General features: G+C 42.4%; 1 protein-coding gene across 2 annotated transcripts; it reads right to left on the bottom strand.

Moving 5' to 3' along the window:
• Positions 1-4,802: 4,802 nt before the first annotated feature.
• On the bottom strand, positions 4,803-11,706 carry LSM6 (LSM6 homolog, U6 small nuclear RNA and mRNA degradation associated). Of its 2 annotated transcripts, none has more exons than XM_075150018.1 (4): positions 11,622-11,706; positions 10,163-10,275; positions 6,495-6,608; positions 4,803-4,984 (listed from the first exon to the last, which is right to left on the bottom strand). In XM_075150018.1, the coding sequence occupies exons 2-4, from the start codon at positions 10,254-10,256 to the stop codon at positions 4,950-4,952; spliced, it is 243 nt and encodes an 80-aa protein (XP_075006119.1). In that variant the 5' UTR covers positions 10,257-10,275; positions 11,622-11,706; the 3' UTR covers positions 4,803-4,949. The 2 variants fall into 2 exon arrangements, with proteins under 2 accessions (XP_075006119.1, XP_075006120.1); XM_075150019.1 differs by lacking the exon at positions 11,622-11,706 and adding an exon at positions 11,241-11,523.
• Positions 11,707-12,218: the final 512 nt, after the last annotated feature.

Genomic DNA, 12,218 nt, shown 5'->3' on the forward strand with positions numbered 1-12,218 from the left:
GTCTGTGGCTCTGTGTTTGGGGAGAGCAGGGAAAAGGGGATGTTTCTCTGATGTCTAGTTAGGCGGAAGGTTGGCAAAAGTATTGGCATCCTTCCATTTCTATCCAGTTGACTATTCTTGCTGTTCCTCTATCACACTTACTGAAGTGTGACAGTGGATTCAAATGTTACTGCTGGGAATGAACTGACACATACACACACATGCAACATATAATGTGAGCCCCCTTCCCTTACAAATTCAGCCTAAAAAAACCCCAAAATAATCCTTTACTTGGTAACTACTGCAACCTGGGCAGCTGTTCTGCAGAAGAGGAGAGGGTTGAGAGAGAGAGATGGTGCAGGGCTCTTTCTGGATCTCAATAAGAGAGGCCCAGTAACAAATAGTTTGATGACTGCTTTAGTAAGACAGAATAAGACGAGGAATACAGACAGCAAGTAAATTGTACATCCCTTCAGATGCTGGGCACCCCACACTCACGTAGCATCGGACGGGGCCCAGATGGATTTTCCCACAGTGCGCTGCGCAGAGCAGATGCAACCCCGTTGTGGAGAGCTGCTCTCCCTTTTCATTATTTGAGCTATTTTATAATTTCCTTACAAGAAAACAACCCTCTTTCTAACGGATGTTCTCATGAGAACTTGTTGCTGCTCCGTTAGATAAAGGCAAGGCCAGGCAGGTGGTGCAATTGCGGTACCGAGTGGGAGCTGCCCACGAGCTCCGCCGTTACGACGAGCTGCCGGAGGTGTCCTGCGGCCAAGGGGTCCGTGCAGCCCAGCGGAGATCCGAAAGCCACGCCGGGCATGCAGCCCAGCCCAGCCCGAAGCTGCTGCGTGGATCACTGACTCCTAAACATTCAAGGGTCCCTCGGTCAGGATCAATACAGCAGCTCAGGAAAAGCCTCCTCCCGTCCCATTTCTCAGCCTTGGAGAACAGTTTGCCACAGGAACTTGAAACTGCTGGCTCCGCAGCCTGTTTGCCTTCAAAACCGACACGGGGCTGGAGCTGGCCGCGGGCATAGGTTGGCTTATTAAAGATCAGGCATTGCTTTGGTACCACCAGTCAAACATTCGAAGGCCGTCACTTTGCAAACACTTTCACGCTTTCTTGACTACCATGAACACCACAGCCAAAACCTGCAGCTGTGGGGCACAGCTGGTTTTCGGCGCTGGGTGTGAGCCTTGGGACTTAATGGGCAAGTCATACCCAGAAGGGCTCTGGGCAGCTGTTTTGTCATTGTAACATTGTGAAAAAGATAGAAAGAACTCAAATAATGTTCAGAGTGCTTTGCGCTAGATTCCCTTTGAACTAGGAACCAGGTGGCAACAAATTGTAAAACTGAGTGGTTATCAGTGTATACCTTTAAAGCAAAACTTTCCTAGCATGCTCTGCTCCCTTTATATAGGGGCACTCCAGGGCACTGCAGGCTTTAGTAGTAACCTGGCTTTTGGCTGCCCCACCACGCAGTGAGTACTTACCTCCTCCTTCCAGACTTGCTTTCTTTAGTTTCCACAGGATACGCTGCGCTGCTGTTCCCCGCCAGGCTTTTGTTCAAGGAGATGTGGCTTAGTTTGGCTTTTCAAGTGCAAGAAACTTCCGGTGGATGTGGGGATGTAGCAAATCCAGTTACTGCTCTTCCTAGGGTCCGTCTGTGAACTGAACGCATGGAAGGGGGTCGGGTGGGGTAGTGGTTGAATGGCCTTGGTTTCATCAAGTGACCTCATTGCATAAGAGTACTAACTACGTACGTGAATGCAGCTTTAGTCTTTGAAATTCAATTAATTTTTGTTTGTTAGTTTTGGATTACTTAATTTTGGGTGCATTCTTCTAAGACAAGTGATGGACAACACTTGTAAATTGTTCAAGGAAAGTTTCATTGTCAGTCCTGATCTAGATGAGCTTGATCCACAAGTAAAACCGTTTCATACACAGGTACTGGGGCAAGAGCATTAGGATATGGTAAATGAGGTAATATGAAGGACATGAGCATTAGTATCTAATACAGCCTTTTGTGTGTGAAGATATATTGCATTTGTAAGTGTATTTGTATCTCCCAATGGGATAAAGATCGTATAAATGAGGTTGAGTTATTTTTAAGCACCAAGAGTTTGTGAAATACGCCATTCTACTTTGACGTTTACATACAGATATAACGGGATGCCTCACCTTAAAACTTAAACTTTGGATAGTGTTCCATGTGCTATTCTGAAAGCTGTCCGGCCAGTGTCTGATTTAATTGTAACTGGTATGCTGTCCTACAGGATATAGTAAGTCAAAACAAAATCTAAAAGATAAGTAAAATAAATCCAAGATGAATGTTTTATCCAACTCAAAACAGACAACATCCAAACATTGGACTGCCTAACTGAAGTCAAGCTTAAATGTTCACTTGATTTAAACACAGGGGCTGAAAATTGAATTAAGGTGGAAAAAATCTTATAAAATGTACATAAAGGTCAGTGATTGTGGGAATTAAATGTTTAATTTCTTTAGCTACTTTTGAAATTTGAATATGAATTACAACAGCTCATCTTTAACGCAAATTTTCCTATCTACCTTACATAGTAAATAGTGACTTCATGATCTAGAATACATTAAAAAACCCCTCAGCCTGTAAACTACATAGTATTTTCTAAGTTCAGAGTTTAGTACGTGATTAGACCATCTGAAGTAGCAGATCAGAACAGAAAAATGTTCTACAACTAGACTTGTAGAAACAGAACTGCAGCTAAGAAGTTAGCAATGCAAACTCTCGAGAGTAAATTGAAGTCTGTGCAAAATGTGTTGCTAGAGGTGGGTAGGTGGAGGAGGGGAGAAAGGTGGAAAAGAAAAAGGGAAAAAAACTAACCCCATATTAAAATAAAAAAAAAAAACAAAACCCAGACAGTCTCCAGGAATGAAAGCACACAGTAACCTCCCAATTGCATATAGATGAAAAAACAAATGAGAAACTACATGCTCCACTTGGAGGTACATCTTCCTTTTTTTAAAAGAAGTCACTTACAGAAGAGCAAGTTGGTGATCTGTACTTGCATCCTGGACCCTTTTCAAGCCTTGTCAGAAAATGATAAATTATTGAACCATATTATAAAGTAGCATCTCTATTTCTATGTTCTGTATAGAATCATAGAATCATTAAGGTTGGAAAAGACCTCTAAGATCATCGAGTCCAACCATCAACCCAACACCACCATGCCCACTACACCATGTCCCTAAGGGCCTCATCTACACGTCTTTTAAATACCTCCAGGGATGGTGACTCAGCCGCTTCCCTGGGCAGCCTGTTCCAAGGCCTGACCACTCTTTCAGTAAAGAAATTTCTCCTAATGTCCAATCTAAACCTCCCTTGGCACAACTTGAGGCCATTTCCTCTCGTTCTATGTTCTGTAGTGGCTTCTGAAGTGTTTAATGTGGAAAGGTTAACTACTGATTGCAAAATAATTTAGAATTATTCCTTGATCTTAAAATAAAAAAAAAAAATTTGCAACCCACATTCTCTCCCTTGGATACTTGAAATGTTACTATTTCCTGCTTGCATTAGAGCTACTGGTACTTGGAAAGAATGGGCCGATGTTACATTCACACAGTTATCTTGTGTTCATCCATCCACAAGTAGAAGTATTTTTGTTCCTGGAGGCACTATAAACTGCCTAAAGAATAAAGCAGGGCTTCAGAAAACTCATTTTTAAAAATTGGCTAAATAACCTCACCATGAGGTACATTACCCTAACTTATAACTTTGTCCCAAGGAACAAGAAAACACTCTGAGTATCTGGGTGTAAAGTGCAGTAACACTCAGACTAAGAAATGCCTGAACGTTCAGCTTTTTTTTCTTGGCTGACTGCACATAAAAGAAGATATTTTATAAATTGGTATAAATATCCATGTAAAACTGAGCTGGATTTACTCACGGAGCTTTGATTATCTGGGATTGTTGTTGCAAAATATAAACAAACAAGTTCTGACTCCATTGCCTGCACAGAGGTTCCCCCTCCCTAATGCATACTATAAGCTTAACGTATTTGTTCTCGTTTCTGGCTAGCACATAAAGAAAGAGAATATATATATGGTACTAGGTTGGGGGGAAATGGATGGGAGAAGGAGTGAATTGTCTGAAGAGGATACATATGGCATGTTTACAAAAGCTTTTAGATTCCTAGTCTGTTTTCAGGAGTAGCTTTAGATATTAGTTAAAATTGCTTTTTACTGAAGAAGTCCATTGTGTTTGGTAGAGATGCAGGGAAAAAAGGTAACTGCAAGCTGAGGTAGGGTGGGGTGTAAAGAGGCAGGGGGTGAGGCAGCTACTAGCTGTGTTGGCATACCAACTGAGAGCTTTTCACCTGCGACTGACTTCCTCCGATGGCAGAGAGCCTTCTCTTCACCCTTAGGGCTTTTCTTCCATTTGATTCAATTCTTTCCCCACCCCTAACTGTTGAAGTGTCACTGTTACATCCCTTGATTCAATCCACAATTCAAGATTTTTTGGACAGCTGAACTTTTTACCCGATGACTCTTACTAGATTGGCATTTAAAGCTGACCCTGTGTTTTCCAAAAGGGACAGGCCATTGTCACCAAAACATTAGCATTTCCCTTCCCAACATCAGTTAAACTATTGTTTTGCCATCAATACAGGGCTGTGATTTGCAATTACTCCACGCCTGCTTACCTCCCAATCAGTATTTCTGTAACTGTTAGCAAAATTAAGTGAGCTGTTGCTTTGAATTAGTCTTGCAGCACTGTTATATGCTTCACTTTTATTATTTTCTGTACAGTGGAACAAAAGCAATGCTTTGAAACAAAAACATTCAGGAAGTTTACACTGGTTTACGTTTATTTAAAAAAAATATTTAAACACTTGTGTATTTCACCTGTGGATTATTAGTTACAAATCAAACAGGACTCATCACTTCGAAGAGGTTCACAAGTACAAAACAGCCTCCTTCTGGCATCTTCACATCCTCCTCTTCTGTGTGCTTATGTACAATACTGTGAAAAGGAGAAAGCGGCACATGTAAGAGGGTCCTGGTAAATAATGTGCAGAAGCCTGTTTATTTAAAACATCTTATTTCCATGGCTTCTAACAGTGTAATGAATCCCATTCAGCATGAACAAAGTCAGGAAATTTTTAAGTCCAGGTTTCAAGAAATGCTATCAAATTTACACATTATGTATTACTTTGGTTCAGTATTTGCTGTATTCATAGCCAAGCTACACTCCAGCAGATGCAGGCTGAACAGAGGGAGAGTAAAGCCTGCTACCCTGCAGCGTTACTGAGGGGACCATGAGAGAGTTTCTAAGCAGCAGAATTATGGGTGTCAGACACTAATGCTATGATCTTTCAACAAAAGCTGGAAATTGCAAAGCTAACAATTACCTATGAAGCAGCAGACATCTTCCACCTGCTTGGCTGGTGATATCCCCAGAACGGATCCATGCACAAGATGAAACTGCATCGTGCTCCTAAACCTGGGATGTCTTAAGTTCTCTGCTCAGCCTGTTCTTCAGCCTCCTGCCTCTCATCCATTTGTTTTAACTTTTATAATAGATTTGCATTTCCATAATTGATTCTCCAGCTGCAATGTCACTGCACTCCTTAGCATAGTAATCCAAATTCCTCACAAAAAGCATTTGGCTTCATTCAAAGATTATTTCTCCTCCCAGAACACTCTTTCACACTGGTGCCACATTCTCTTTGACTCTTTTTGTAATATGGAATTCAGTTCTTGTTCCTTTTTATTCCCTCCCTCCTTCCTGTCCTCCATTTTCTTCTGAAGTAACTTGGTCAAACCCTGCTTCATTTACCATCTTTACAAGTCTCTTCACATCTGACTTGTGAACCTTTTCTATTTTTAGATATTATTTTTCCTGGCATGTCCTGCTATTACAGCCTATCGGATGCCACAGAGTCATTTCAGGAGCCTGGGATTGTCCTTGAAGTGCACTAAAATCCACCTATTGCACTTGGATATTCAAAGGCTCAATAGTAAAATACAAGTTATTTTCTTGACTGGTGGTAAAATCTTTACTCATAAAAATGCAAATAGCCTCCAGTACTAATGAACAGCATTCATTCAGGTCTGGCATCACAAGAAAATATTACAGTGTCATCAACATCTGTACTGTATCATAAATTTACAGGGTAGTTTGCCTAGCAAAACACAGAAACTTCTAAGGAGCAGAGGCCATCTAAGCAGGCAGTAAGTGCAAAAGAGTAAACCTGTCAAATGACAGGAAATAAGCTCTAAGGAAGGCTAGAAAAGAGCATGCTTCTCTAAATGAACTTCAAGTTCAGAGGCAAAAAGGGCCACAGGAATGCAGAAAAGCACAGACACCGAAAAGTGAAACTGTAAAAAGTAAGTATGTTAAGGTTTGCAAGAAAGCCTAAAAGTAATATTCTTATAGGCAGCTTGCTTACACCTCAGCCACTCCTCAAATTCAGAAATAAATATCAAAACACAACCTTCTAATGAGCATTAACATAAGGAGGAGGAGTTACCATTATTTCCTCGGATAAATGCGTCCCCATACTTGTTCTTTAATTGTCCATTTACATATTCTTCCGTTTGTTCCAGAGCTATATTCATATACCCATCCAGGCAAGCCAGGACACCTGAAAACAGTGACAGTTCAAAAGTGAATCAGCTTAAACTTATTTTAAAATAAACAAAAATGCATTGTGTTTGAATAGTACTGAAAAAACTGTATCTTCATAACAAACTAAAAGCCCAAGATTGGCCAGATGAGTCAGTAGATCAGAATATTCTTCAAAGAATTAAGCTGGGAGTGAGGAACCCCAGGCACGCTAGTAGCAACTTTATCAGTTGATGTAAGAGTGGGAGGAAAAAAGAAGTCATTAAGGCATGACTTTCAAAAGATTGACAATTTCCACTTTGAAAGTTTAAGTTGTCTCTTCTCACTTGTGTTTTAAGCCACACACCTGAAAAGAACCTGTGACATTAAGTGTAACTGGATAACCTAAGGACAAGGCTATGTAAATTGAGTTTTCATCAAAACTTGTGAAGGATATAGCTGAAAACCAACCCTTTTAATACAGGACACCATACACACTTTTTCATATTTATCTTCATGCTTACAGATCTAGAAGAACATTGGCTGCAAGTCTCTGTTTTGATGTAAACAAAATTCTACATCATTTTCAACAGGCAAAGGGTTTTCAAATGACACTGAAATCTTCCCACAAAAATAAAATTACACTGTTTAGTTAATGCAACTCAAGAAAAAATCTCTGCCATTTGTAATATTATCAAAATATAATTTTGATCAGGAGAATATGCATTTGAGTAGCACTGATTTTAGACAAGTATTTATGTTCTCACTTCTCGTAGGCCCTGTTGAAGGCTGTACCTTATTCATACAGTGCTTCCTATGTGCTGGCAGCATGATGGCATTTTTTCACTCAAGATCACTCCTCGGCCTCTACGCCCACACTTAAGATCAGAACCATGGCCGTCTACAAATTTAACTTGCCTGATCAACAAACAGACTATTCATGTAAGGAACTGAATGTGGGAATTAACACATGTAAAGAATTGCTCAGAGAATGCAATCTGACTTGTTAATCGTGCACATAAAACAACTTGTAAAAAGCTGTATTAATTATCTCCATCTTGCATGTGTTTTCCTGACTTCATCCTTGCACATACAGACGATACTACTAAAATAATTTTTTCCTCTGTTTGAAAAACACCTAATTTATTTACCTCGCATTAAAACTTGAAATATAGTGTATTGGCTGTACTTGGGGAGGGGGAGAAAACTCCAGTCTGAGACATGTCCTCTAGGACATGTTCTCATTTTTCAGAAGTGTTACTGTAATATCTTCCACTAAATAATTAGGAATTCAAGTTCTCCTGCCAACTTGTAATGGTTTGAGGATTATTATTTTCCTTTAAGTTTTTCTTTCCTGTTTCCACACAAATAGGAAAAACTGCCTGCTCACAAAGTGTTACTAAACGCACCAGAAAACCCAAACCAAACCAAAGTCAGAACTCTCTTTCACTCCAGTAATCCCGACTGCTCCACATAACAATAAAAAACCAAAAAAAGTTTGTCCAAAATTAAAATTGGACTGTGTGGATTTTCTTAAGCTACCACTCAGTAGGCCATGAATGCAGTATTTTCAAACTTTTGTTCCTAGAGTGCTTTCACGGTTGTTTCATTCTCTTCCTCCTTTTCTTTGTATTTACTCTCAGGCCACCTAATGCATTAAATATTGTCGCTGCCCATCCTGACTAGTATTTTATCTGTTTTATCTATATGTAGAGATGTTTTAAGGTACATATCCATCTCTACACATAGAAATCATACATATATTAATTTATCACCGATTACTTTCCCAGGGCTTTTTCCCTTAGACGTGTGCAGCATTTGGCAGGGAATCAAGACATTTCACGGCTCCACATCAACACTTGTATTAGATCACGTTTGTGCGTGTGGTGGCTCAGAGGGTGGAGGTACAGACTTAAAATCAGCAACACAGCCTAGAGGAAGAATCTAGACAGATCTGCAACAAAAGTCTGAGATGCTGGCTTTTTTAATGTTTGGCTTTTACAAATGTTGGTCAAATTTCTGCAGAAAAGAAACTGAATGCCTATTTTTCAAATCAAGACAGTATACAGGTTTTTAACCGCAGGATCACATCAAGTGGGAAGGAAGGAGAGTAGAGGGAAATAAGGAAGGGAGGGGAAAAAAATCCAGTAACAAATAAGGGTGTTCAAAGGAACTATGGTTCAATTCCTGGTAGGTCTGACTGTAGGCATGTTAAACTAGCCTTGTTGAGGGGGAAGTTAAGTAATTTATCTGCAGCAGTTAGAAATAGATCTTACTGAGCAGAAGGTACCAATGCTCTCAAAGAAAATAGAAAGTGCATCCAAAAACCAAATCTGGTTTGGCCCTGCCTTGTGTGTATCTTTGGTAAATGATGATTTGCTTTAATTGACTTTAAGGAGCTATTGCTACATTCTCCTGCAAGAAAGAATTTACAGAGGCCAAAGACCAATGAGCAGCAGTGAAGTTTTTAAGCCACCAACCCCACCTGAAGTGCTCGGACAATGTAAGCCCTTCTCAAAGAAATGACAGATTGCAAATTTTGTCAGCTGAGAGACACTAAAGAGGAACAGGAAGAAATAAGAAGGCACTGCTTGCTCTGTCAGTAAGCAGTAACAATTTAAAACTGTCATAATACAAAGATTCCTTGTCACAGCACAAACAAGTCTCCTCTCACAAGTGCCAGGCTGAGCCAATTGAATTAAACCCATCTGAAGCAGTGATCTGTAGCAGGACTATAATGTTTAAATCATTCCAGAATAAAATGCCTAAATTGTGCACTATAGGAGATACATGACAGTTTTAATTAAGTTTGGATACTACTAAAAAAATAGGACAGGCTGATAGTCTTATCCTAATGGGAGTAGGACCAGGACATTTCACTGAACAGAAAAGTTTAATTTACTGGTTAAAAGAAACTATAATCCTACATACAGTGCAAGAAGGTATACAGATAGGCTGAAGAGTTCTGGAATAAAACTGCTGGACTGTGTTAAAATGAACCAGGCGTATAGCAGCAAAAGCCACACTAAGCTTTCTCCTGTATCTCCGCAAGTCTTGATCCAACACGTGTCTAGGCAGTTGTTTAACCAAGAACGTAACTAACTCTTTCATCCCTCGTGTAAGAGTAGGCTTATGACTGATAGCACAGTTTACTGTTTGAAGCTTTTCTGGACCAAGGTCTATACCAGGAATTGGAGAACAGGAAGGTGAAGAAAAGGATAGTTCCAACAAGAGCTGCTATCAGAGCATTGAAAAGGGGACTGCCTGGCCATTTCAGGAATTGTAATTCCAGCCAATCTTTACAAGTATCAGTTTAGAAACTCAGAATCATCTCGAGACTCCAGTCTAACCATCTGTGACTAAGGACACTAATAATTCAGATAAGTAATTTTAATCTCTAAATCCACCGTTAGCCTCCTTTTCATCAGTTTCTCCAGAGTTGATTTTCTATTTTTAATGTCACCATTCTGAGATCTACATTCACATACTCCAAGATTCTGGATCACACTGTTTTGTTTTTCAAAAGCAATGCATCTGTTCCAGCCTCCCCAAACAATGACTTTACTCAGTGTGAAAGACAGATGGAGAACTTACCTCGATAATCAACTCCAGAATTTAATTTTACGACAACTGGCCTTCCAATGATTTGTTTTAGAAAGTCACTAGGGGTTTGCTTCCGTAGACTCATCTTGATTTTCTCTGGTAAGCTGGGAAGAGAAATGAGAGAAAACATTTGGATAAGCAACACACTCACATATGGTCTTTAAACACTCAGTAGAGAAAGGCAGTTCCCTGATGCTTAATACTTCCAGTAGGAAAAAATATCAAAAGAGATAAAAGCAAAATCTTAAGGGTGGAGGTGGAGAGGCAGAGCTCCTAGAGCCATAGCATGAAACTTTCTCTTTGACATTTTTATAATTTCTGAAATTATTAATAAGAATCCATGTTTGCCATGCTGTGCATCTTGTAAACTTCCAACAGAGCCAAAGGCTTCATCTTCTCTGTAACACCTTTTGCTAAAATGGTTTTTCTAAAATTCGAGAGCTAAGTCATAGTAAGTGTTTCATATCTTTAGGGGGTGGAGGGAGAAGCCAGTGCATGCTCTAGACACAGAAGTCTGTGCTAGAAGAGCAAGAGAAGGATTTTTGATCTCATCTCTCAAATAGGAGCAAAGAATTAATTTGAAAGGACGCCCTCAAATGAACCCGTTAAGTTAGACTAAGTTTAGAATTAAGGCTTGTGATTAAGTTGTATGGAGACCTGAAAATATGCTGCGATTTAAAAATTCATGGTGCGGTGCACACACCCCCAGTTTGGTATGGGACCTTCCCTCAGTCGTATTGCTTAACTTCTCCTTTTATGTCACTTTGTCACGCTGTCTAAGTAACAGTTGTTCTGCATTTTAAATCAATGGTAGAAAATAGTGCTAATGCTGACACCCAGTAGTGTCAACTTTTTGTTGCTTGCTTTCTGTGGCAAGCTGCAATAAGCTATTCCGGCCGTGCAGGGATCGTCACCGGTTTCCCTATCAATACACAATGTCACCTGCGACGCTGGCACCGTAGGGCTCGGCAGTGTAGCACTTCATAGCCGCAGCTTTCGGGGAAAAAAGCACGTTTTGACCCGGCGGTGCTGCCGGTGCTGCCCGCCCTGCCCGCCCCGGGCAGCTCACCCGCCCTCCCGAAGGTGAACACGCTCTGGTTTTACGCGCCGCTGCGAAAGCTGCGTGTTCAAAACCAGCTAAAACGGCGCGAAATGTGTTTTCACAAACGTCCCCGACGGAAACCCCAGACGCAATGTGAAGCTTTGCTGCCGCTTGCTTAAAAAAAAAACAAAAACAACAGAAAAAAGCAGGAGCAACGGCTGCCACAGACCCCGCTAACGGCCACTCCCGCGCGCGGCGGGGAGGTACACACACCACACAGGAGCCCCCCGCCCACATAACCGGGCAGCCCCCCCCTTCCCTGCCCCGGTCCTCTCCCCGCGGCCCGGGGGCAGCGGGTCAGGCGCCGCGGGGGGCCCCGGCCCGGGCTCGGGCCCGCCCCGCACTCACCCTCCGCCGCCTCCTGCGCCCCTGCCCGGCGCCCGCCGCCCGCTGCGCTCGCGCCCAGTCAGCCCCGCCCCGCTACGGCGCGGCGGCAGGGACAAACCGCGGCGGGCGCGAGAACGCGCGGGGCGGGGCCTGTGGGTGGCCCCGGCGGGGGGCGGGCGGGGGCGGCCGCTGCCCGCGCTCTGCCCTCAGCCTGGTCCGTGCGGGCCCGCAGGGCGGGGCTCCCGCTGGCGGCCTGTGCCGGCCCCGGTCCCGCCGCTGCCGGGGCGCGTTTCCCACCCGAGTCCCTGATTTTGGGCGGGTTCCTGCACCGCCGCTGCCTGGCGCGGGGCGCTCGGTCTCTGGGAGGCCGCGAGCCCCGGCTGTTTTGGCGTGGGGCGATGTGAAAGCGCTGCTGATTTCTCACGTAACTCCCCAAAACCCACCGGGCTGTGCTGCGAGGGGGTCACCCGTGGGACCCGCGGACTCTTCGTCAGCTGAACTCCGATTTCTTCACGGAGATGCATTTTTTATGGCTTGCTTACACGTCCACCCAAAATAATGTCTCATCGATTTCTTATGGAAAAATTATATGATCCAGTATATAATTATATTCTACTA

Source organism: Calonectris borealis, chromosome 4, assembly GCF_964195595.1.
Source record: "Calonectris borealis chromosome 4, bCalBor7.hap1.2, whole genome shotgun sequence".
NCBI classification, from domain to species: domain Eukaryota; kingdom Metazoa; phylum Chordata; class Aves; order Procellariiformes; family Procellariidae; genus Calonectris; species Calonectris borealis.

Bases quoted from the DNA above. Each gene is read 5' to 3' on its own strand.
- LSM6 (XM_075150018.1), bottom strand. From the start codon at position 10,256: ATGAGTCTACGGAAGCAAACCCCTAGTGACTTTCTAAAACAAATCATT. The intron at 6,609-10,162 runs GTAAGTTCTCCA...CACTGTTTTCAG, and splicing joins TTCTGGAGTTGATTATCGAG to GTGTCCTGGCTTGCCTGGAT. The intron at 4,985-6,494 runs GTAACTCCTCCT...TCCTTTTCACAG, and splicing joins ATTTATCCGAGGAAATAATG to TATTGTACATAAGCACACAG.